At 34.3% G+C, this 27,666-nt stretch overlaps 1 protein-coding gene across 3 annotated transcripts; it reads left to right on the forward strand.

Annotated features, from left to right (window-relative positions):
* Positions 1–465: 465 nt before the first annotated feature.
* Positions 466–27,594, forward strand: Cfap97 (cilia and flagella associated protein 97). 3 transcript variants are annotated; one of them, XM_077792412.1, is made up of 5 exons: positions 466–552; positions 8,909–9,957; positions 16,628–16,896; positions 23,251–23,401; positions 25,496–27,594. In XM_077792412.1, exons 2-5 carry the CDS (start codon positions 8,925–8,927, stop codon positions 25,621–25,623), a joined length of 1,581 nt encoding a protein of 526 aa, XP_077648538.1. In that variant the 5' UTR covers positions 466–552; positions 8,909–8,924; the 3' UTR covers positions 25,624–27,594. The 3 variants fall into 3 exon arrangements, with proteins under 3 accessions (XP_077648538.1, XP_026245269.2, XP_077648539.1); XM_077792413.1 differs by having other exon boundaries at positions 512–665; XM_026389484.2 differs by lacking the exon at positions 25,496–27,594 and having other exon boundaries at positions 23,265–23,329.
* The last annotated feature ends 72 nt before the right edge of the window (positions 27,595–27,666 follow it).

The following is a 27,666-nucleotide window of genomic DNA, read 5'->3' on the forward strand; positions in this document are numbered from 1 at the left end:
AGGAGGAAGTGGACTTTGAATGTGTTACCAGCCACTGGTGCACAGAACCATTTACTGTTATAAAATACGTTTAGAGAAACCGTGGTCCTCCGTTTTTATTCTGGTCTTTTTGGTACAGAATTACAAGATAACCAAAACAGCTTTTGCTGTTAAATTATCCCCGATAACGTGACCTACCCGCTCTGCGTTAAAAGGTGGTGGAGGTAGTAACACATCCAGGATCCCCTGGGCAGCAGAGGCCTGGAAGGATTTCTTTTCCCCTCGCGAGACCCGGGCGCACCGCGGACCCTCCGCCGCGTTCTGTGACGCCTCCGCGAGGTGTCGCGCGGCACCGCGCGTCGAGCTCCGCTACCTTCCGCAGAGCCGCGGCTCCCTCCCGGTCCCCCTTTCTCCTTCCGCTCCCTCCCGTTCCGGAAGCGCGCGCCGCCGGGGCCGCGAGCAGGGGTCGCGGGAGCGCGCTAGCGCGTGCGTGCATTCGTAAATTCCAGTGAGCGAGTGGGGTCCCGAGCGCCCAGGCGCCGCGTGAGAGACTGTAATAGCGGCGGCTCCCAGGTGAGCATAGCGCGAGCTCCCCTTTTGTCGCTCCCCCGGGCGCGCCTGCCACCTTCCCCGCGGTTCGGGATCCGTTTCCCGTCTCCAGCGCCCAGGCGGCGGCGAGCACTCGGGTGAGTGCCTGCAAGCCTAGGCGGGAGGTTGGAAGGCGGGCCCGCCGGAGCCCCTAGGCCCTCTGCTCCGCTACCTCGGCTTGGCCAGCCCCCGGAGCGGCGGGTGTAACCACAACAAGGGCTCCCAAGCCTGTGTCGGTGGGACCGCCCGCACTCCTACCCGCCCCGGTGGGAACGGCGGTCCTACCCTCAAGATGCGTTCGAGGTGGCTCGGGTCAGGGTCCTCTCTGAATTGGAATGTGGTTGCGACCGGTACTTGGGCTCTGACGGCTGCTGCCCGTCTTCACGCTAAGGCCTGAGACTGTCTTCGGCTACCTCTTTGACAAGGGGTCGTGACGGGGTGGTGAATGGAGCTTCAAGTACCTGGGAAACGTTTACTTTGGGCTCAGATTTTTGTGTATTGGGTATGTTCTTGGGGCCCTGTTACATAGCTGCAAGAATGTAATGTCACATGAACAAAATGACATTTAAATAATACTATATTTGTGTGTGTATGTGTGTGTATGTATTTCCTGATGTGTTGTCAAAGCACCAGTATTTTTGTTGGTAGCTCCGCATGAGCTTTGCAAATTGTGAGGGTCCCAGTGACTCCCAGGCAGCTTTGGCAAAATCCTGTCTTGAGTAACAAAGGGTTATTATTATTTTGTGATAAACGATTACATAATTTTACCCTTTTCCCGATATCTTATAAAGAGAATCTAAACTACTTTATGAAGGCACCATTTGGTGCTGTACTGCAGAACTACATCCCAACCCTTTTATTTTATTTTATTTATTTTGAGACAAGGCTGAGTTGCTTAGAGCTTCGCTAGGTTGCTGAGGCATTCGCTAAGTTGCTGAGGCCCCGAACTTGGCGGTCCTTCTGCCTCAGCCTCCTTATTATAGGCATGCACCACCTGCCTGACTGTGGATCCTGTTAACTGTGAAGTAAACAATAGCAAAAGAATCACTTCGTGGATCAGATTGTTGGATAAATTTTCCTATAAAGTAAGTTAAATGATGAGTATTTAAATTCTTCCTATAACCCTGTTAGATATTATGGATCTGAATGTAAACCAAAAAAAAAAATTCCCTCATGAATTGTGACCATTTAGGAAAGCAGATGACTTATAAAACTGTTGGGGACTGTGTTACTGGAAATGCAGATGGGATAGTTCTGATTTATGTATCTGGAGGGAGTGAAGGAAAGTGCAGGAAGCTAGGTTGAAAACTTTTTTCTGCCTGCTATGGCTAGCAAAGAGCAGAAGAATCACAGCTCAATCTTAAGTATCTTAACTCCAAACTCCTTCATGGACAAATATTCTTTAAATGACTCATATTTGTTAGGTCCTCCTTAGACATTGGGAATGTAAAGATGAGCAAGACATCAGAAGCTTCCTATCTGGTAAGGGAATGGATTTTTTTTTTTTTTTTAAATGGAGATGGTCTGTGTTTCAAGGCTGGTGTATAACTCCAGGACTCTAGTCCAATCCTAGCCTCCTATAGTAGCTGGGACTATAAGCATGCCAGCTCTAACCAGTCTGGTAAGGGGACAAAGTAGGAGATTGGGGGTGTAGGGAGGATCTCTTCCTCTAGTCTCTTAGATTCTGCAGCTGTAGCTCTGGAAATTAAGTTGACAAGACAGATCAACAGGAGAAAAGCTACCAAATTGTATTTGACATTAATTTTTGTCATGACACAGGACTTTTCTAGAAAAGAAGTGAAGACCTGAAGAAGTGGATAGGTTTAAGAGTATATGTACCATTCTTAACAAAGAATAATACATTGTGGAAACACAATGACACAGAAAAAGGTTTTATAGGTCTCTAGGGACTATAAGGGAGAATGAATGGAAGATAAGGACTCTATCTAGCAGGATCTATTTGTGCAGGTCCCTCTCAGTGCCATCTTTCTTTTTCATGATCAAATACCTTTCTTGGGAGAGGGGAATTTTATGGCTGTCCTCATTATCTGAAAGTTTCTGATTTTAGTCAGATAAGGGAAGTTCTGGGAGTTGTTTCTACATCTGTTAATTCTCAGTTGTCTTTACCTCAAAATGATCCTTATGCTAAAGGCATGTTTTGGGGTGGTATATTCTGAGACCCTTCACAAGCAAGATAGGAAACTGTTGGCTATGTGACAGAGATATCAAAGGTGTATCTGTAGTCCATTGGCTGTGGAGAGACTTTGGGATTTAGAACTAGTTTGAAGATGGGAAAAATACTGTTCTCCCTACATGTTCATTGTCTTTGCAGCATCCCAGCAAGTGGTCATCCACTCTTTTTAATGACTCAGGATTCATAATTGAAGAAAGTACTCATTCTATTTTTGAGCAGTTCTTATACTAAGCTCAGAACAGCTTCGTTGTGTATGTCATCTGTTGATTTAAGTTCTTCCTCTGGAACTACAAATCTTTTTTAATATCACAGTCCTGAAATGAAAGTATCAGCTTTCCCTTAATCATTCTTTTTTTGGGGGGCGGGGATACTGAGGTTTGAAACTAGGGGTTCTTTACCACTGAGCTACATTTCCAGCCCTTTTTATTTTGAGGTGTGATCTTGCTAGTTACTGAAGCTAGCCTCAAACTTGCTATCCTCCTACCTCAGCCTCCTGAGTAGCTGGGATTACAGGTATATGCTGCAGTACCGTCTCCCTTCGCCATTGTTCTAATCACGATTTAGATTTTAGACTCTTTACCATTTATCATAGAATTAAATGCTTCATTCAAGAAGTTAGTTGACCAAGCAAAATATAATGCACCTGATATTAGCTATGGGGTACAGGGGCAGGTAAAAATCTTGTCAGGGTAGGGGTTTAGGAAGAATGTGAACCCCAACATTTACTACATGCCATACACCATCATAAAAACTTTTTAGGCTGTATGCTGCTTTACCTGTATGATTTAAGAACATAATTTTTTTTTTTTTTTTTTGGTTGTCAAGTCATAGTTTGCTGCTGGGTGATTTCCAGCTCTTTTTTCAATTGACCCTGAAACTTTTTAAACTGAGGTCCTCTGCACATCTTTCTTCTTCACCTTCCTACATCATTGTATTTAAGTTATTACAGGTTAGGCATCCCTTTTCCAAAAACCTGAAATTCAAAATGTTTTATTCTTAAGTTAAATTTAAATTACTCAAGTCACTTGTATTTGCCAAGCCTTAGTTTCTTCATTCTTAATGTAAGGGTGGTGATTAGTAGGGAGCTTTACTAGTAGTTCTCTATTCATTCCTTAATCCAGTCAAACTAATACCTAAAATTAGCCCATGGGCCCTTTGCAGGAAATGGATGAAACTAGAGACCATTATGTTAAGTGCATTATTTCATTTATGTCAAACTCAGAATGGATATTTTGTCTCATGTGGAAACTAGAGAGTAAAAAGGAAAACAAAGATGGCGGGTGGACATCCTTAAAATCAAAAGGAGATCAGTAGAGGAAAAGGAACCAAGGGAAGGAGGGGGGAAATGCTGGGGAATGATATTGACCAAATTATATTGTTATATTTTGTGCATGTAGAAATATGTAACAGTAAATTCCATCAATATATACAACTATAATACACCAGTTTTTAAAAAGAATGAAAAGTAGCCATGGAGTACAGGGGAAGGTAAAAATAGTTTCAGGACTGTTGGGGAGCTGTCAGGTAGGGGTTAGGAAGAGTATCAGTCCCAACATTTACTATGTGCCATAAACCATCATAAAAAAACTTTATATAGGTATCCTTTAAAGTTATCAGGGATTGGTAACAAATTCTTCTATTATTTTGTACACCCAAAAGAGGCATTCTAAGAATGTTTTTAAGATTAGTGACTTCCAGAATTAGCACTCTTTGCTGGAAATATTTTTGGAATGCATTTTCTTCTCTTTGGAAAGGGGGTTTTGGTCACAGCTCAAATTGGGATGGGAGAATGACTTTAAATTAAGTTGGAAAGTCTGGGGCTTGTAATGTTGCCCACTCTCACATAATAGAAGCAAACAATGGTCCTAAGAAACAGAACAAAACAGTAGATAATAACATGATCTTGGGGGCTGAGGTTGTGGCTCAGTAGTAGAGCCTCTTGCCTCACATGTATGAGGCCCTGGGTTCGATCCTCAGCACATAAAAATAAAAAGAAATAAAAGATATTTAAAAAATAACATGATCTTTAAAAAATTCCTGCTTTACAATCTTGGCTACGCTCCTTACTAGCTGTGTGACTTTGGACAAATTCTTGCTCTGCTTCAGTTTCTCATTGGTAAATGGGAATAATAAAACCTCTTAAGGAGGTTGCATTGCTTGTATATAGTAAATATTACATACAGTAATAGAATACTATACTACATATAGTAATAGAATATCATATAGCACTAATACAAGTGATACATGTTTATGCTTTGTAATTTTATTTCTTTAAAATTTAGAAAGTTTTTCTGAGGAATATGGGTTGGAATGATCTGAACAATATGTTTTTAAAAACAACTAGGAATGGGGGAGTCAGTGACTAGGAAAAATTAAGCTTTTGTATCAAGCTTTTTATATTTCCCAGTAGAGTCAAGCAGAAACATTCATTGAGATAGTCACTTGTCTGTTTTGGAAGGTTGGGTACCAGGGATTAAACTCAGGCATTCAAGCACTCAGCCACATCCCCAGCCCTATTTTGTATTTTATTTAGAAACAAGGTCTCACTGAGTTGCTTAATGCCCTGCTTTTGTTGAGGCTGGCTTTGAACTTACCATCCTCCTGCTTCAGCCTCCTGAGCCAATGGGATTATAGGCCATTGTGCCCAGTGAGATAGTCACATATCTATTAATAAGTTTATCTAAACATGTACTTACTCAAGTGTAGGCAAACCATTTAGAGAAAGCTTCCCTCTTTTGTTTTGGCTTGTAGTTTATTTATTGTATTATGTACTTACAATTGTATTATGACTTAGTAGGATTGCTCTCTCCTTATGCTTAAGATATCTCTATTCTTTTTGACCTTGGGTAGAGAGAATTAGATTGTTAATAGTCAATCATAATTGTCAGTCGTATTCTTTAGGATTTGTGATAGCCAATAGTGACACAGCCCCACACAAGCTCAATCCTCCCTTCCCCTCATAAGTTTATATTCTTGGATTTTTATTGTATGTCTTTCCAGTTCGTGCTATGTAACATTTTTTATGTCTGTGTCAATGAGAATATAGCATTGTTTGGTAAGCTTTACATACTTTTATTGTTGATCACTTAATTCTGCTTTTTTTAATCAATATTTTTGTAGGATCTCAATTTACAAATGCTTGTACAACATTTTATGTATCCATTTCCTCTTAGCAGAGACATTGACATTGATTCTAACTCATTGCTATTACAATTGTTATGACAAATATCTTTTATACATTTGCTCAAAATTATACAAAAGTGTCAGAACCAAGTTTTAAGCCTCAGTATGTCTCAGTTCATTTCTTTTCAAACACTGAGCAAACTCCCACTCATCATTTATTGCACAAACACTATTTAGTGTAGTGACAGAAATATAAAAATATGCAGTAGGATTGTGATTTTTATTTTAACAGATCAACTCTTGATTTGTTTTTATCTCCTAGTTTTTATTTAAATGTATAAATTGTGTTATTAATCCAGTATAAGTGACAAGTATTCTGTATGTATTCTGTATTTTTCCATGCTGATAGTTCATAAACTTTTTCAGTAAAGGGCCAGGTAGTAAATGTTTTGATTTTTTGGGTTATAGGGCCTGTGTCTCAACTACTCAGCTCTGCAATTATAGTATGAAACCTTTCAGAGACAATACCAAAACACATGAATGGGGCTGTATTCCAGTAAAACTTTATTTACAAAAACAGATGTAACTAATTAAAACAAATAAAAAATTTTAAAAAATAAAATAAAATAAGGAAAATTTAAAAAAAACAAGTGGTAAGCCACATGTGGTCCTGGACAATAATTTGCTTACTTCCGATCTTAATTATTATTTTGATGGAATCATAGTTTTTCTCTATACAAGTTATTCAAGTATCACAAGTGATAGTTATTTTTAATATTACATTCTTAAGATAAATTTCCAGAAATGAAGTAACTGATTTCAAAGAGTATATGGATTTTTCATAGATCTGAAAATTAATTGTGACATACCCTAAAAGATAAATTTGAGTTTTTATAGAATAGACTTTGATATCTATGTGGATAAATATAATGTCTAAAACCTCACTAGATATCTTTCTTTTGGGGGCTTGGGAAAAAGCTTCCCTCTGTTGTTTTGGCTTGTAGTTTGTTTATTTATTTTTTTCAGTGGTGGAAATTGAATTCCCAAGCCTGGTGAAGATTAGGTAAGTGCTCTACCATTGAGCTGTACCTTCAGAATCGGCTCTGTCAATTTGAACTTCAAAATGTAATGAAGACATTAATCTGTGGTAGAAAACAGTACATCTTGTATTTAATGCTCATTAGAAATAAATTTTATTATCTTATGTTTCTTAAATGTTAATATGTACTTAAACATGTTTCTGTTTAAATCTAGTTTGGGGTTAAAATTTTAAAACTCACTTATATTTTGATTATAAATAGCTTTTGTATTATATTTTCCCTGAACATTATACACCATTTGCAAAATTGCTTACCACCATAATTTTTTATTATATTTAATTTTCTTTAGTATCCCAAACACACAACAAGATATACTTACAAATCTAAGTAAATCTTCCTAAGCACTGAGACTTTGTTTATAAAACTTCAAAATCCAGACTTACTAAATTGATTCTGTTAAGCATTTAAAAGTGGATTATAGTTAAATTTTTAAAGTCTAAAGGCTAGGACCCTCAACACTACACCTATACACAAAATAATGATAATTGACAAAGTTTTATAAGTAATGAGAATATCTTGAAACAAAGTTATTCAGTGGTTAAATACTACCACACACACTTAACCTATTATTATTATTATTAGTGGTGATGGTGTTGGTGGTCCTTACAGTTTAACCCAGGAGTGCTCTACCACTGAGCAGCCCTTTTTTATATTTTGAGACAAAATTTCATTAAATTGTTGAGACTGGTCTCAAACTTGTGATCTTCCTGCTTCAATTTCTGGAGTTACTGGGTTTATAGGTGTGCATCACCATACTTTGTCTACACTATTGTTAATAGAAATTTGATTTATTTCTAAATTATGTCTATACTTGTTTTTATAGCCTCTCTTATATTATAAGGTCACTTAATGAAAGACCACAGTTATAGTGATAAGTAAGTAATTGCATTATTGGCTACATGTTGTTATTGAGAATCCTTTTGTGCCTTTTCTTTAACATAATGAATGTTATTCCTTTTGATCATTATGAACTCATGACTTTCCACAAATTTTAAAAATTTTTACATAATATTTTTTGTTTTATAGTTCTAAATTGTCTAGTTTATACAATTTAGAACTTTAAACTGGATCCTTTGTTTCATTGCTACTACTCAAAGGCATATTTGAATATTACACTTTCTGGCCATGTTAAGATACTATATAAGATGCTGTGTTTTGGGTTTTTTTGTTTGTTGTTTTTTTTTAATCTCCAACAACAAAATCAGCTGCCTTCCAGAGAATCCTGTTTATTTTTTAGTGGAGAGTAATACTAAATATCAAAATGAACTATCAGTAAAAGATAATATGACACTGCTGCTTAGACCACTGTTAATTACAGAGATAAATACTTTTTAAAGGCCATGACTTTATAATGACATTTCCAGTTTCATTTCAATTGTATAAAATAATATTTTGAATCATTGTAGTACATATATATAATATATAATATGTATAATATAGTTATATTATACAGTAATTTAAGATTTCTAACAAAAAACAGTGGTCCCTGACCTATGGTGGAGGCAATTATGTGGAACATTTTAATCCATTTCTTCAAATATTTAACTTCATGTGTCTAAATAATGTGCCTTGAATTTTCTCTTAGACAGTCATTGACTGTCTACTATGAAATATCTCTTATATCAAACCCTCTTTAACAGAGACAGATATGTTCTCCCCTTTTCATTTTCTATGTGTGATTATGTCATAGCTTCCAAGTTACTTGGTCAGCTTTGTATGTGCCTTTAATGTTTTTATTCCTCAGTAAGAAGGGACTGAGACCTCAGAAACTGAGACCTTGAATAAACATTTCCTCTTTAAAATTGTTCTTGTTAGGTCCTTTAGTCACTGCAATGAAAAAGCTGACTAAAACAACTGTATAAAATTAAATATATATATATTTGGAAGTTTAGTCTGATGTTTTACACTTTACTCTTTTTTTCAGATATATTTTTGCCATCATGGATCGGTTTGAAGATATATCAGAAGGTGAAGTAGACCATTCTTTCTTTGACAGTGACTTTGAAGAAGCAGCAAAGAAATGTGAAAGTAACTTAGTTGTGGACAAGCAAAATTATGATCCTAAAGAGAGAATAGATAAGAGCACAGGAAATATAAACTTAAAATTTGGAATACAAAACAAATGTTATCTTACTGAGAAGGGAAATGAAAGAAAAGCAAAACTTCTTTCAGACGAACATCTTGTAAAGAATGATATTTTGCAAACCAGTTCTTCATTGACCACTTCTTCAGGATCAAAAAAATTGTATGATGCTGCAACAGGTCATAAAATACACTTGCCCATTCCAAGTAGAATTCCCAAAATTGTAAAAGAAGGTGAAGATGATTACTATACTGATGGAGAAGAAAGCAGTGATGATGGGAAAAAACATCATGTAAAGTCCAGGTCAGCTAAAGCATCTAATAACTTCAAAAAAAGCATGAGCAAAAAGTATTCCAAAGTTAGTTCCTCTTCCTCTTCTTTGTCTTCCTCATCTTCAAGTTCAGGTACAGACTGTTCAGATGCAGAATCAGACATCTGTAAATCTCATTCGCGTCCATCATCAAGGAAACCTATATCTGGTGTAACCCTCTTATCACCAAAACAGAAATATAAGTCAAGAATAAAATCAGCAGGAGCACAACCCTATTCAAGTACTAAGCCAAAAATCAATGACTCTCCAGAGGAATCTGAAGATACTGTGACAGATGTAACTCCTTTATCAACTCCAGACATTAGCCCTATTCAGTCTTTTGAATTGGGTGCATCAAATGACCAAAAAATAAAAGTTAAAAGGCAAGAAAATGTGAGTCAAGAGGTATATGAAGATGTTGAGGTTTTAAAAAATGATTCAAAACATTTGAAAACAGCCAGGAAAGGGAAAGAAAAATGTGGACCTAATCTCACCCCAAATTCACCGGATTCTGATTTAGATCATAGGTATAAACAGAAAGTCTTACATGACACAATGGATCTGAATCATCTCTTAAAAGGTAATTTTCTTTGCTCTTTAAAATTTGTACATTAAATATTAATTATTATTAATATTGAATGCTGTGAATTTACACTGATTTTTTGACTAGATATCTTCTGTTGTTTGAAATGATTGATACATGAGTAACTCTACCAAATATACCATCATGAAAATATCTAGAATATTATTTGTGTTATCAGAAAAGAAACATTGCAAAGGTAATGAGCTAAGACTAGAAGCTTCACACTAACTTTATTTTAGTGCCTTACAAACTCAAAATGCCTACCACTTTCTTCCTCCAGCCCTGGTAATATCTTCATTCTTGGGCTTCTAGGAGATAATCTGAAGCAGTTTTCAGTATTCATCTGCACACATTGACATTATCCAGAAAAAGAGAAATTATCTCTTCCTTTCACTTTCTTGGAATGGAGGAAACTTTAAAAAAATAATCTCCAGCCCACTTCCATTTAAGTCTCATCAGCTAGAATTAGCTTAATTAGCTTACACTCCTGTTCCTGAACCAGTAATTGGCAAAGGAAGTGCGATTATCCCTGGCCAATCAGACTCGCCCTGGAGTTAGAGGTGGAAGTTGTGGGGAAGCCAGCATCTATTAAGGGAAAAGTAGGAATTTATGTTAATTGGGCAATCAACTTTGTCTACACAAGCTTCCAAACTTTAATAGTATATAGGCCACCCTGGGATGTTAAAATGCAGATTTTTGTTCAGTAAAACTAAGGTAAAGCCAAAGCTACATTTCTAACCAGTGCCTAATGGTAATACTAATTCTGCTGATCCAAGGACCATCCTGTGGATATCATGACACTACTGTTTGGTTCTGTTTAGAAATAAATACAGGGGGGCTGGAGGGATGGCTCAGTGGTAGAGTGCTTGCCTGGCATGTGTGAGGCCCTGGGTTTGATCCTCAGCACCACACATAAATAAATTAATTAATTAAATAAAAGATCCATTGACAACTAAAATATATTAAAAGATAAAATGAAATAAGATAAATACAGCCATCTCTTAACTATTCTTTTCTAACCCATTTCTGGATATAGTGAACCTATATAATAGTTCTAAATGGAAAAAATAATGATCCCATCCTAAATTTCTGAAGTTTTCCCAATTTTAATTAAATCAAAATACCATAGAATCTTTTCAACATAGAGGCTGAGCTGAAATGTAGTAGCAAGTTTCATTCATACTGCTTGCTGCACAGTAAAAATCTCCGCTCTTGATAGACTTGTCAGTTAGTGGTGCTCAGGGCTTTTGAAGGCACTGGAACAAAGGTGGCATTTTGCCAATTGGTACATTTGTTGTTGGAATTCATAATATGACAATCCACCAAGTATTCTTTATAATACAGCATTTTAAACACTAATTATGAATATCAGTCCATTGCAAGGTAAGTCTTAAGATTTTCAAAATCATTATTCATGCTCCAATTCACAGTGACACTTTGTAGATCCAAGAATATTTTCATAATTTTTTTTTCTTTTCCCCATATAATTAAACCATGGTATGGTAGATGGAGGCACGTCCAGGCTCATGACTTTTCTGCACTTATCTCACGCAATACACTTTTTATCACTTTTAAACTTCTACTAATAGGATTTTCTAGGCCTCTTTGGCTCACATAATTTTTTTACAGTGTTTTTCACTTTCTTGGAAGATAAATCCTCTTAATATGGGGAAGATGAAGTGATAATGTATAACACATTTCTAAAAATTTTTAGCACAACAAACAATCCTATCAAAATAATTGAGCAGCATAAGCTCTACATTTTCAATTTAAACATTTTTACTGGCTTAAATACAAAGATGCATTAAAACAGTTTATTGATTCCAGTAGTGAATTTTGAGTAAAATGTTTTACAAGTTTTTATAACAGAAATTGAGCAAGAGTTAAAAAAGTGAGGAATGCCTAGCTAACATTGTTCACATGTATTAGTTTAAAATAAATTTTATTTATTAAATATAAATTCAGATTCCATAATAGTAAAACAAACATTAATAAAATGATATAAAACCAAATATCCCATTAAGACCATGGAATAATGAAACAGTGTTGAATTGGGTACTTTTATAGCAAGGTGGAGAAAATTCTGTACATAGAATCAGAAAATCAGGCTTCTTTGGGTTATCAACATGTCTATAAACAAACCAATTACTGTTCTGAACCCCAGATTCTTCATTTGTAGGATAGGGTAGTCTATGTAGGTTTGGTAGGTTTCATTCAAAATTTAGAGTTCTGGGGTTCTGTGAGTAATATTAGGAGGGAAGATCAGTGTAGACTGGCATTGTTAGATATATGACTTCAAAGTAGACCTTGAAATATCAGTAGAAATTCTGAATATTCAGCTTTCTTTTTTGAAAGGCTGACTTGGGGGATTTTTCCATCCCCACCCTAAACCTGCCTTTGCTATGTAAGTCTCAAAAAGTTTGTGTTTGGAATGAGATTTTTTTTTTTTTCAGTACTGGGGATCAACACAGAACTTTATGCATGCTAGGCAAGTGTTCAACCACTGAGGTACAGTCCCAGAGCTTTTTTCCTTTTTTAAATTTTGAGACAGGGTCTCCATAAGTTGCCTTGAACTTGGGGTCCTCCTGCCTGACTGCCCAAGTAGCTGGGATTACAGTTGTGCCAGGCTAGAATTAGATCTTTGACCTTGAGCTGCTTAAATCTTTTAATAGGCAGAAAGGGTCTTAAAATTTCAGTAGTAAACAAGCCCTTTTGATACCATTTCTGTTATGCTAACTCTAGTTGTTTAATAAATACCTATTGATTTGGGAGGGGAAAAAATCCAACCTAAAAAGATATTTAAAAATAGTTTAGGGAGAATGAAAGTAAAGGTTTGAAAAAGATGTGCTACGTTTATCTCCTTTTAAAATGAGAAAATAGAAGTATCAATCCTATTAGTATACAAAATGGAATTCAAGATATGCAAAATACTAAAAGGGATAAAGGAGGGTGTTTTATGTTAGTAAATACACCAAAAAGTTTGAAAACAATAAAATCAGTGAAGTCTCAACCCCCAAGGAACACTATTTAATCAATTAGAACATATAAAATAATTAACTGCTTGTGGACTACACTTGTCCCACAGGCATTTTGTCACACAATTTTTTTAAGTGATAAAAATCATCAGTTACTATTGCTACAACATAAATTCCCTGTCTCTTAAAGGATAGAGACACTTAAAAGTAGAGGCAACCCAATGACTGTGGACTATAATCTGGGTGCTTATTTACTCACATATCAGGTGCCTAGGCTTGGGACCACCAGAAAACTGGGACTGCTGGTAACTGAACAAGGTTCCAAGCACAAATGTACCCAGGAAACAAGACAGAAATCTCATTACTTTTTATGACCTAATCTCTGAAGTCACATAGCATCATTTCTTTGATACTCTGTTGGTTGAAATGGCCAGAAACTCTTCTAGATTTAAAGTGGACAGACATAGACCCTTCCTCTTAATGGGAGGAATGTCAAATAATTGAGAAAATCTCTGAGATACTATTTCTAGCCACACATTTATTTATGTTCCTTCCATATGTGAAAATATATTCCTGTCCAAATATACCCCAGAGTTTCTAAATCTTTTACCTACAAGTCCAAGTACTACTGAGATTCCTCAGCTACAGGTCTTCGAATACTTTGAGAATCTTTCTGGGAGAGATGACAGATGAGAAGTGGTTTTATTCTGAATCCTGTAAGTCTTGGCTCTTTTATAATTTGCATGAAAACTGACCAGTTTTTTTTTTAAAGCTTATCTTTGTATATCCTATGGATTCTTATTGTGGATAAATAAACCAGAATGGGGGCTGGGGTTGTGGCTCAGTGGTAGAGCACTTGCATAGCACACGTGAGGCCCTGGGTTCAATCTTCAGCACCACATTGAAATAAAGGTATTGTGTCTAACTACAACTAAAAAATAACATAAAAAATAAAATAAACCAGAATGTACTTTCAGCATTCTGCTTGGAGATCTGCTTAGCAAAATCCATCAGTGCAGAAGAAATTTTTTCCATTTTCCATAACACCATAGCCAACAGTATTGCTAAACAATCTGCCATTGCGTCTCTCAGACTTCAACAATTCATTCCAGGTCTTTACAGCTCTACTTGACACAAAGCTAGTACCGTGTATTTTAGGTTTTGTCGTAATAGCCCTCGGCTTCCTGGTACCAGATTTTGTATTACTGTTGCTTGTTAACAAGAGCACCACAAAACTTGGTTGTGTAAAGCAGCAGCCTTAGATAACTCAGACTAGGATTACAAAGTGCCTACACATGGCCTCTTTATGTAATTTGGCTTCCTTATACAATGGCAGCATCAAGGCAATCAGACATGTTGGATGGCCCAGGGAGCCAAGCACACATTTTAGCAAACATGTGAGGGAATGGACTGCATCTCCTTTTATCACCCAGACTTGAAAATCATTTTGGCTGTACCCCTATTGATTAGAGCAGTTACAAGCCTGCCCATATTTAGAAGAAATGATGTGAAGAATGTCAAGAATTTTTCACCTATCTAGTAATTAATAAAGAAGGCAAGTTTAGTAAATTATTATTCCTTAAATCATGGCCTTTGTTAAACATGTGTTAGATTTTTTTTAAATAATCTTTTAAACATCAATTTTAAAAGGAAATTCTCTTTTTTTAAATAGAGATCATGAATATTACTACAGGATGAATATTTTAAAAGAACTAATATATGAATAAAACCTTATTTTTAGAATAAAATGTCCAATTATAGCATCACATATAAAATTTTAAAAAGCTGACTCAAATAGCTTAGATGAAAATAAATCTGATACTCTAGTAAATGATGTCAGGTAACTCCAGAAGTGACTCTGGTGATGATGGTTGAAATTCATGTGAAGAGTTTAGAATTATTTTACTAAGGAAAATTAGAGAAAAATAGTATTTTTAAATATATAAGTTTAAATATACATACTTATGTAAATATATCTGTATCCCTGAAAGTTTAATCATATTAAACATTTTTTAGATCTTAATTGGAAAAAGAGTGGATCTGTATTTGAGGTTTCAAAGCATGAAAAGCATCCAACATTATACTAAAATATACAGTAAAGCATATAGCTACTTTAGAAAAATATTGTAATAATACCTGCTGTCAGTATATAAGCACTTCATATAGTTTTCCATCTGGAAGAGCTAGAATGCTGTTTTTTAAAAAACAATTAGATTAAATAGCTTTAATTTGTTTTCCACTTATTGCCTTCTTTATTTTTAAAAACTATTTTGGTAATTAGGAAATATAGCTTTAATTTCTTTTAGAATTTAATCTTAATGAGTTCTATATGTAGCTAAATTAATCTAGAAACCTTTTGAATTCTATAAGATAGGTATTTCTTAGAAGCAAGATAATTTAAAATGTAAAGCACATTTATATCTTTCTAAATGTGTTCTCATTCAGGTTTTGCCAATTGCTGTGGTTTTCAACAAATTACCAACCGTTAATTTCCTTATTTTTCCTCTCAGGAAGCCACTGGGATTTTTTTGTTGTTTTTGGAGGTATTGGAGATCCAACCCAGGGCCTCATTGCATGTCAGGCGAGTGTACTACCACTGAGCTACATTACCAGCCCTAATCATTGTTTTGAAATTTTCTATACTATTTCATGGTCTTCTCTTTTAAGATTTAAACCTAGGAATGGAGATAGAATTACTGTTTTTGTGACTTTGCCTAAATGATTTAACTTTTCTGCACCATGCTCATTTTTTAATAGAGAGTAAAAATACCTTTTACCTTTTAGCACTGAACTTTAATAGTACAATGCCAGTCATGAAAAATAAATAACAAAAATAGTCAAGTAAAAACAAATAATGGTTATTTTAAAAAATATATTATAATAAAAAACAAAGACAAATATTCCTGTCTATTAATCCAATATAGAATATTACCATTTAAATACATAGTAAACTGGAAACATTCAGCAAGCTCCATATTTTTAGCTTTTTACAAGCAGTTAATAATTGTGTCTAGTGACATTTTATGTTATGGAAATTTTAAAAACTTAAGAATGTTGATAAAAGTTTATTTGATAATCATAGGATATATTTTCTTAGTTAAAAGCACTTTTTATATAATTAATCATTTTGGCTTATGTTTGATAATGGATGAGATGTATGTTCTTTACATAAGTATTTATTTTAATGACAATACTAAGATCCATAAATATTTTGTAGTACAGTATTTTCAGGTTACAGTGATAGTTTCAGAATATTCTGAGTTTGTTTTTGACATTGTTTCCCTCAGTCTTTGCTCAGGACATTTTTTCAAGTATGTGCTCCAACTAACAAAAGCCACAGCTAAGAAATGATTATATTTGTGCACTCAACCCAAAGGTTTATGAACTCAGCAACTATTAAACTGCCATAGGGAAACATAAATACATATGAAGAAAGCACTTTCCATAAATGATACATCCTATAAACCATTACCATGTATATGTATTTATGTTGTTTTGTGTGTAACTTTTATGGCCAAAGAACTCAGTGTAAAATTATAAGTTACCTCTAAATTTTGTTTCTATACAGCTGCAGTCTGAGAAGTCATCTACATGTTTTCATGAATTAATGATTTATATTTTTAAAGGTCAAAGCCTATTACCATCATAGCTACTTTGTTAACTATTTTGCCTTTTTTTGTTCATTTCTGTAGCTTTTCTGCAGTTAGATAAAAAGGTACCTCAAAAACATCACTTTGATCAGCCTTCAGTAGTACCTAGAAAAAACTACTCTTTCACAAGAGAAGAGGTGCGAAAAATTGATCGGGAAAATCAGAGGCTTTTGAAAGAACTGTCAAGGCAGGCTGAGAAGCCCGGAAGCAAAAGTGCAATTCCCAGAAGATCAATTGGTCATCCCCCTAAGTTATATCATAGTGCTCTCAATAGACAGAAGGAACAACAAAGGATTGAAAGAGAAAATTTGGTAAGTAACTGAAATCTTTTTAAGCAAAGAAAATGCATTTAGACAGATTTATGAGTACAACTAACCAAATTTTCAAATTTAATTACATAAAAGCAGGTGTAGATATATGTGGTATGAAATAAATTATGAGCTATGAATTTGGAAGCTATGGTATATATTTTTTATCCTGAAAGTTTCATTATTTGCCTAGATCACTACAGAAAAACGGGAAATAGTATTCAAAGATCACATATAGTATATTTTCTGTTAAGTATTCAGTCATTAACTATATTGGTTTCACTTTATTATATCTTGGAAAGCTGAAATAAATTTATATATCATTTATTATACAGGATAAATATGCCTAGTATAGGTTAAATTTAATTATATGAAACATTGATTATTACAAATTATATAGTTACACTTTGGTATTCTAAAAGAACATAGGTGTGCATGTATATGGACTACTGAAAATACTCATATTTATAACACTATCAGCCTGTCATTTTCTTCATATAATTCAGTTCATAGTAATTGCTGATGTTTGCTGAACTCTTACTGAACACTTAAGTATTATTTTTACTCTTCCACTTAGCTACTTAGCTCTGAAGCCTGTTTTATTTAATATGCAGTTACATGATGCCTATTTATAAATATTAGGTCATTTAATCCTCAACCTTATGATATAGTTAACTTTTTTTTTAAGTTAATTCTTGTTGTGTGGGGGAAAAAATAAGACAGTGAGTGAGACACAGGGAATTGTTCAACATCAAACAGATAATAATACATGGTACAACCTAGATTCAAATCTTGCTTACCTAAATGGCAAACAAAATTTGCCATTCTAATTATTTTTAAGTGTATAGTTCAGTAGCATTAAGTACAACAATAATGTTTTTCAGCCATCACCATTATTTCTAAACCTTCACCGTTAATCCATATAGAAACACCATATCTATTAAACAGCCCATCCTCTGAAAACCTCTAATCTACTTTCTGTCTCTATAAATTTAGCAATTTTTAATATTTATTTTTTAGCTGTAGTTGGACACAATATCTCTATTTCGTTTATTTATTTTTATGTGATGCTGGGGATCAAACCCAGGACACCGCATGTGCCTGGCGAGCGTACTACCTCTGAGCCACAACTCCAGTCCAATAAATTTAGCAATTTTATTTTATTTTATTTTTTTTACAATTTTTTTTCCTGAATTTTTTTTTATTGGTTGTTCACAACATTACAAAGCTCTTGACATAGCATATTTCATACATTATATTGAAGTGGGTTATGAACTCCCAATTTTACCCCAAATGCAGATTGCAGAATCACGTCGGTTACACATCCACAATTTTACATAATGCCCAATTAGTAATTGTTGTATTCTGCTACCTTTCCTATCCCCTAAAATTTAGCAATTTTAAATATTTCATGTAAATAAGTAGAATCATACAATATTTATTCCTTTGTGTTGAGTTTATTTTACTTAGTATAATGTTTTCAATGTCCATCCATGTTGTAGCACGTATCATAACTTTATTCCTTTTTATGGCTGAATAATATTCTGTCATAGGTATATACCATATTTTGATTACTCATTCATCTATCTGTTGATGGACACTTATATGGTTTCACGGCTATTGTGAATAATGTTATAATAAACATATAAGTATCTATTCTAAGTTCCTTTGGGTATATATCTTAAGAGTAGAATTGATGGGTCATATGCAATAATTCTGCTGTCCCCGTCTAGTGCAGGCAACTTGAACCAAAGTCACTCTTATAAATTTGGCGTAACACAATATACCACACAGACATGGAATACCTTTTTATAAACTTCAGGATGGCTTCCCCAGCTCTGGCTTCAGGCTCCCACAAGTTGGGGGGGGGGGCAAGAGAAAGTCAGGAGAGGCTGACAAGAGAGAGGGAGTGCACGTTCCAGAGTTGGCTTTTATTGGGGGATGCCATTTCTTAGAACATTCTATCTGAAAAAAGGCAAGGGGTAGGATTACAAAGAAACAGGTGAGTGTAACTCAACCCCACCAGATAACACCTACTCTTGGAGCCACTCCTCATTTTCCAAGTAGTGGTAAAGCCCAACTTATTGCAGGGTGCGATAATTATTCTCTTGCTCAGGACTTAGGGGTGTGTATTTCTAGAGCAGCTCCTGACATAATTCTATATTCAGCTTTTTAAGGAACCTGGACTTAACTTGTGAAAAGTTGAAACCATTAATGTCTTGTCTGTTCTGAATATATACACTATGGAAACTATCAGGAGCTTCTACTTATAGCTTTTATTATCCTCCAAGTCCATTGTGCATTTCAACTATTTTAATATCAGTGGAAAATTACCAGTATTTTATTCTTACTTATTTTATATACTTACTACTTTATATACGTGAATAATACTTACCTCCATTTTATAGTAAGATCTTGTTATATTCTAGAGCGGTAAAAACATAATGCAAGTCACATGTATAATTTAAAATGTTCTAGTAGTCACATGAAAAAAATTAAAACAGGTTAATTTTTAAAAAATAATGTGCTTTCCCAGGTGCAGTGTGCACACCATAATTCCAATGGCTTAGGAGGCTGAAACAGGAGGATCACAAGTTCAAAGGCAGCCTTAGCAATTTAGTGAGGCCCTAATCAAATTAGGGCAAAACCCTAATAAAAAAATTTTTTAAAAGGGCTGGGGATATGGCTCAGTCGTTAGGCACTCCTGGGTTTAATCCATAAAATAAAATAATGATAATATTTTATTTAACTGAGTACATCCAGTATTATCATTTCATCATGGAGTCAATACAGAATATTAATGATGAGGAGGTTTTTGATACAAAGTTTTTAAATTGTGTATTTTTTAAAGCATATCTCAACTGTATAGTTACATGTAGCTTTGGACACAACAGATCTAGAATCAGAAACTAATAAAGATATGAAAAAAGTAACTTAAAGCTAAATAGGAAAACATACATAATTTATTATTTTATAAATAATAAATTTAAAATAATTTATTATTTTACAAACATTTATTTGGGGGCTGGAGTTGTGGCTCAGTGGTAGATTCCTTGCCTAGCATGTGTGAGGCACTGGTTCAATTCTCTGCATCATATAAAAATAAATGAAGGTCTACCAACAACTAATGAAAAATATTTTTAAAAACAAGCATTTATTTTATTGTTATGAGGAAAACTAATCTTGTGATTTGTTTTAACTTTTCATTCTTTAAACCAAAATGGAGCCAATTTGATTTTTGTGCAAAAATTTTCTTGACTATTCTTTTGCATTATTCTTCCTGGTGATTATTTTTTATTTAAAAATGTTATTGTAAATTTTCATTGAAATTGTTAGATTTTTATTTTAATTGGGGACTTTTGATACCTTTCTGTCTGAAATATAGTCTTTCCATTGATCTAAGCCTTCTTGTAACCTTATGTTAGTAAAGTTTTGCAGTTTTCTTTATTACTATATATTTTTATGCCATTGCACATGAAATTTTTTCATTATATTTTATAATTAGTTACTTCTGTTAAGCTACGTGTTTGTGTATTTATTTTATAACTAGTCATCTTCAAAATTCTTATTTTAATAGAGCCATCTTGGCTTTAATAGTTCTTAAGTGTGAGCTGATATACTTTTTGATCTGTTGAAGAAGTTATTTGTGTTCAGAACACACATACATACATGTGTGCACACACACACCAGATATTCCTGTCAGATGTTACACATAAGCACATATTCATTACTTTACAGTTTTTATGATTTCTGTTTCTTCATTTGTTACATTTCCACTGGTAGAGACAAATCCAAGTAGCTAACAGGCATGATTATTAAAACATTCATGTTTTAGCACAAAATGAATATAATTGGTGACAATGAAGTAGTCCTGTGCAGAAAAAGTAGAGAAGAGCAAAGATATTGCATAAAATGGATGTTAGGATATGGATAGGAGGTCCCCCAAAAGCTCATGTGTGAGACAAGAATGTTCCAAATGAAATAATAGGGTTGAGAGCCTTAACCTAATTAGTGCATGAATCCCCTGATAGGGATTAACTGGGTGCTAACCATAGGCAGGTACCATGTGGCTGAAGGAGGTGGGTCACCAAGGGCATGCCTTTAGGGTTTATATTTTTTCCTGTGGTTAGAGGAGCTGTCTCTGTCTCTGCTTCCTGGTGCCATATCCTGATCTGGTTTCTTCCGCCATGATGTTCTGCCTCATCTAGGCCCCAGAACAATGGAGCCAGCAGTCTGTGAACTGAGACCTCTGAAACCATGAGCACCAAATAAACTTTTTCTCTTTTAGAATTGTTTGGGTCATTTGGTCACAGAGGTAAACAAGCTGACTACAACAATGGAGTCATGTGCTTTAGAGTTAAAAATGCATCCTGTTGTTAATCTGCATTTCTGGTGAAGTTCCAGATCCTCAGTATTTATTTCATTAGACAGATATTATATTCCTCTCTTTAGTCATTGCATCCCAACAAAATGAAGACAATATAGAACATGTGCATAAGGTATAGGAGTGCACATGCACACACATACACTTACCCAGTTAAGGTAAAAGAAATTTTTATCTAGTTGAGGGCATGCTTACTCTATATAAACTTGCGTATAGTAGAATTTTATCTGGACGCAGTGGCATGCACTTGTAATTCCAGTGCCTGGGGAGGCTGAGGCAGGAGGATCGTGAGTTGAGAACCAGACTAAACAACTCAGCAAGACTCTGTCTCTAAATAAAATATTTTTAAAAGGTTGGGGATGTGACTGAGCAGTTAAGTGCCCCTCAGTTCAATCCCTGGTAACCTCCCCTGCAAAAAAAGAGCTTTATTTCCAAAATGTCACTAATTTTTGATTTCATAAATTTTGAAATATTCTTGTTAAATCATGTCACTTTATCTTTTGAACATATGAATCCTGTTTTTCTGAAAGAGCACACAAATAATCTTAACAGAAGGAGAGGTGGTTAATAAGGACACTTAGTTTATTATTTCATTTACTTCCTAATAAAAAGTGAGATTATTTCACTCAAATGAAATAATCAGTTTCCTCTTACATGAAAGAAGAGAGAGGTTAGAGAGTAATTGAAGCAGGGTTAGTAACAAAGTAAGATTCTTATAATGAATCAACATTAGAACCTAGAACTCAAATGGAGTTGAGTTTTTTGTTTGTTTGCTTAGATGCATAAAATTCATATATATTTATACATACATGTTTATATAATGTTTTCTATATCTTTTATGTAAAATAGTCATTGCCAACTTTAAATTCAGAGAAATACAAATAGACAACTATAATTTTTCTACTTATGAGTTCCTATGTTAAAATATTATTTTTTAAAAAAAGTAATGTTTCTATAAATTTATAAAATTCAAATATCAAAAACATTAATGAAAAATAAAATCCACCCTCCTCCTTTGTCTTCATTTTTCAAGTATAGGGCACTTGTTCCTTTTTAATATTCTTATAAGATCTTTGCCATTTTAGAAATAATAAAGCAAGTCTAACACCTGCAGAAATCATTATGGTAGAAGGAAGTTGCAGAGAAAAGCTGATTATTCTATGGTAGTCCAGAAGCAAAGAGAAAGGAAGGGGTCCCAGGGACAAGACATAGTCACCAAAGGCATACCCCCATTGATTTTCCTCCAACTAGGCCCCACCTCTTACATTTCCACCACCTCCCAATAATGCCATCAAAATGCTACCATCAAAATGCTTCCATCAGGGCTGGGGCTGTGGCTCAGTGGTAACGCACTTGCCTGGCATGTGTGAGGCACTGGGTTCGATTCTCACCACCACATATAAATACATAAATAAAATAAATGTCTACCATCAACTAAAAAAAATTTTTTTTAAATGATTCCATCAAGGGATCAATCCACTAATGAGAATCTTCATGATCAATCATTTCCCCAATGCCCCACTAAATTATTGCTTTGGAGAGGACCAAGGCTTCAAACACATGAGCCTTTGCAGGCTTATATCTACTCTGTGTCCAAATTTTAACAGGCATTTCTGAGACTTTGTAAACCATAAGTTAGAAAATTGAATGCATTTTTCAATCCATTAAATGAATATTTGTTTATTGTCTGCCATGAGCTATGTAAAATTACAGAGAATATAAGAAAAATATTTCCCTGTTACATAATTTAACATGTATGCATGACAAAAAACTAGAAAATAATACAAAACAATATAAATGATAACATGACTATTTAATGGGTCCTTACTAGATATCAGGCACTGTTATTTCAAATGTGTTATCTCACTGATGATGAAAACTGACTCTTTGATGTTATTTTGTTGTTAATATCCCTATCGAGTAATTTGACCAAGGATACACATTGAATTTTTAATCAATTGTTTTTAATGGAGGCTTTATTGAAAAGGCTTGAAGCTGTGAAGCCAACAGTTGGTATGAAACGCTCAGAACAGCTGATGGACTATCATCGTAATATGGGTTATCTCAACGCTACACCACCTTCCAGACAAGTGAGATCTGCACTTGGCCAATACAGCCCATTAAGTAAGCATACTTAAAACTTTTTTGTACTTTTTTGTATACTTTCTTCAAAAAATATATATATATAACATAGTCTTTCTTTTTTCTTTTTTCTTTTTTTTTTTTCCTGTGGTGCTGGGGATTGAAACCAGGGCCTTGTACATGCAAGACAAGCACTCTACCAACTGAGCTATATCGCCAGCCCCCGCAAAATGTTACATATTCTTATGATAGAATTTTAAAATGCTAACTTCTGAAATGTATTCTACTATTTTCACTGGCATCTTTAGGTTTTTTGTTTTGTTTTGTTTTTGGTCATGTATATTTCAAATAAGTGTTTTTCCTCAAAAAAAAAAAAAATGGAAGCCAGTACTGAAGAAAGTTGGAACCACTTAGTGCCACAATTTCTCCAGTGCTCATGTGATTCTTAAAAACAAATGACTAGTCTTAAGGTGAGGCTGAAGCAGGAGGATTATTTGTGTTCATTTGATTTCAGGTTTTATTTATAGAACATAATGGCAGCACAGGAAAGAAACCAAGAGATTAAAGAAAGAGCTGAAGATATCAGTTTCTTAGAGAATGAAGGAGGGATTTGTAATTTCAATGTTTATTTATTTATTTATTGGGAATTGGGGATTGAACCCAGGGCTGCGTCACCACTGAGCAATATCCCCTGCCCTTTTTTTTACTTTATATTTTGAGACAGGATCTCACTAAGGTCCTGAGACTGACTTTGAACTTGGGATCCTCCTGTCTTGGTGTGTGGAGCTTCTAGAATTCCACGTGGCTCTGCCTGTGAGCCACCAAGCCCAGCAAAATTTCAACTTTTATTAAAAGGAAGAAAGGAGTAGATATACTGTTGGAAAGCTGCTGAAACATTCCCTCTAGCCATTTATAAAGCATTACCAGTATCTTCTAGCCCTTATATATGCCTTTTCCTCCTCACTGTATAAGTAACACAAAAATTAACAATAGAGTCATCAGATATAATACCTCTTAATATTTGGTATGTGATCGGTTACATATCTAGCTAGTTGTATATCCCAGAGATTATAGGAATGGAGTCACTATTTACTGCCCTGGAGTACAACATCTAAAAATGGCAGGTACTTTCCTTTATCAAAGTTTGTGCTCTTGCTTCCTGTATGATTGTAAACTATATAAACTATATTAATTTTTAATATTTTTATTCAGCATTTATTTCTTCTCTTGAGGATTGTCTGTTCACGTCTTTGTCCCATTTCCCCATTAAGTTTATGTTGTTTTTCCCTTATTTATTTAAAGTAACTATTTTTATGTTGAGGTTATTAAACCTTTGTGTCATGCATATTTCTTTTTTTTAAGAATTTTTTAATATTTATTTTTTAGTTTTCGGTAGACACAACATCTTTATTTTATTTTTATGTGGTGCTGAAGATCAAACCCAGCGACCCGTGCATGCCAGGCGAGCACACCACCATTTGAGCCACATCCCCAGCCCCATGCAAATTTCAAATAAGTGTTTTTCCTTAAAAAAAAAAAAAAAAAAAAAATGGAAGCCAGTACTGAAGAAAGTTGGAACCACTTAGTGCTACAATTCCCAGTGCTCATATGATTCTTAAAAACAAATGGCTAGTCTTAATGACTGCTGAGGCCGAGGCAGGAGGATTACAAGTTCAAAGCTAGCTTCAGCAACTTAGTGAGTCTCTGAACAACTTAGCAAGACCCTGTTTCTAAATAAAATATTAAAAAGGTCTGGGGATGTGTCTTAGTAGTTAAGCGCCCCTGTGTTCAATCCCCGGTACAAAAAAAAAAAAAGATTTGTAATTCTATTTACTCCCTACAGTGACTAAGATAATGTCATGTTCCAGTAACCTGTATTTAGGTTAGTATCATATTTGTCAAATAAATGTATAAATGGTTATGCAGAGTTTTTGTTTTTACTTGAATTCCTTGAGCAGTTTTTAAGTTCCTCAGAGAATCCTGAAGTGTGCTCTTGGTTGAAAATCACTGCATGAGAGTGTTAGACACATGTCAGATAAGGAAGAAAACTAGTCTGAACCTAGGGAAGAAGCTTATCAAATGATGATTTATGTAGTTTAAATAAATTGAAATTATTTTTTCTTTGTGTATTTTCAGGAGGAGCTTCTAGGACATCCAGTGCTACCAGTGGTCTCAGTTATAAGACTGAGCGATCAGCTTTTGACATTTCCAGCAACCCGTTACTAAGACCTAAGCCCCCTAATGTCCGCACTGCTTGGTTATAAAAACTCTTTTTTACTTTAAACATTGTTCACCCAATATTTGACATGATTTTGTATATTACTATAGTTCCTTGTATGAATATCTGTTATACTTTTTCAGCAATTTATGTTATTTTGTATTTTCCAGTGCAAAATTGTTGTCAAAAAGAAAATGTAATGTAAAACCAGTGTTTGCCCTAAGTATGTATTATATGAAATGTATACGAATTTAATAGAGAAATGCTAGGGTTACATGTTCAGTATAAAAAGTGATTCAGTTGTCATGCTGATAAAACAGCAGTGATAGTATTGTTGCATGTTGGACCCAAGATGTTCGATATATAGTTCTCATTTTATTTTCATTTCTTGTACACTTTAAGCCATGAGCTAGCCTCTTATTAACTTATTTTTCAATTTGCTCTAGAACTTATATGGCATAAGTGATAACCTAACTGTATAAGAGTTACATTTTGTTATGAAATATCCTAAAATTTGTTTTCATAGATGGAACTGATTTAGATTTGACAAGCAGATTGAGACGCTTGTACTGAGGCAGTCCTTACAATTCACCAGAGGTGCCTAGTACTTCTGTATTAAGTGCACTGAGTTTTGTCTTCAAAGTTTGATTAGCCATTCCATAAACCCTCTTACACTTAATATTAGAAAGTTCAACTTAGAAGCTACTCTTTTATGTTTTTATACATTCAGATAAAGTACTACTAATGATTCTGACAAGGGCAGTGGACATTAGAATTACAGTCTGCTGCCTTGTGACTGACTAGTTTTTTTTACAGACCAGGTCATTTGTGTCATGAGCTAAAATAAGTATTTGTTAGATCAGTAAAATAGCACCGCCAGTTTGAAGAGCCAAAAGGCAATTCCCAAGGTATGTCAGAAGAGTGTTTTAAGTGATACTGTTAGCATATTGTGCAATGATTTAGTATTATTAAGGGAGAAGATTTAGAATAAGAATGCTTTAGAAATATCAGCTAATCTTTATAGAATATGAAAAAGAAAACTAAAATGTAAATAATAAGGATAATAAATTATACATTTGTTGAGGTTACTGATTTAAGTATTACCTAATTTTCTTGTTTGGGTTTGATTTGGCTTATTTGGTTGAATCCCAGAATTATTTTTACCAGTCTTAAATTAAAAAGCCTAGTTACTTTGATAGAATTGTTAGTTGCAGAGAGGGTATAATATAGTTGACATTTGAAATTAGAGTATTTTTCTTTCAATCTATAAGCTCTTATTTCATACAACAAAGTATGATATTTTATAATTAACCACTGTTTTTCATTACTAGCCTTTTCAGTATAGCCTTAGAATGTTTAGGAAAGTTTTCATATTAAATAACAAATCTTTTTTTAATATGAATTTTCTTGAGCCACAGTAAGTTTTGGGTTTTTTTTACTTTTCAGTGCTCAAGCTCTGTAGCATGTATGCTACAATTTTCTTAGTACTTTTAGCAGTAAGGCAAATAATATTTTACTGACCATCAATTCATAATTTCTTGGCCTTAGTTTATATTCACAGATTTTGTTTAGAATAGGGTATACCTAGTATGGGAACAGTGGGGTTAAAAAATTCATGAGAATACAACCTGGATATGAGGGGTTTTGCTGCTTTCTTTTGTGTGCAATGTTCTTCAACATTATTCCATGCTTCGTTCAGATGAACAGTTTTTTACACCTGCTATCTATATAAGCTTTAGCTGTACTAAACCAAGGGATTTTTTTGTTTGTTTGTTTTTTAACTTATTGTACTTTTACTATTTGTAGAAAAACTTACCTTTAAGGAGACAGAATACTGAATTTAAAACTCAGCATTTGAACATTTGTCCAAAGATGGTATGTGCATGCGTGTGTGTGTGTATGTGTGTGTGTGTGTATACAGTCCTTAAAATTAACAAGATTTCATTGATATTTCATATATACACACATCTATATATATATATATATATATATATATATATATATATATATATATACACACACACACACATATATATTTACATACACACACACACAAACACACAAACATCCTTTCCTGTTCATAATTGCA

Source organism: Urocitellus parryii, chromosome 14, assembly GCF_045843805.1.
Source record: "Urocitellus parryii isolate mUroPar1 chromosome 14, mUroPar1.hap1, whole genome shotgun sequence".
Classification (NCBI taxonomy): domain Eukaryota; kingdom Metazoa; phylum Chordata; class Mammalia; order Rodentia; family Sciuridae; genus Urocitellus; species Urocitellus parryii.

Coding starts and splice junctions, on each gene's coding strand:
- Cfap97 (XM_077792412.1), top strand. CDS start 8,925: ATGGATCGGTTTGAAGATATATCAGAAGGTGAAGTAGACCATTCTTTC. Junction 16,897..23,250: donor GGATTGAAAGAGAAAATTTG/GTAAGTAACTGA, acceptor TTTTTAATGGAG/GCTTTATTGAAAAGGCTTGA. Junction 23,402..25,495: donor TGGCCAATACAGCCCATTAA/GTAAGCATACTT, acceptor GTGTATTTTCAG/GAGGAGCTTCTAGGACATCC.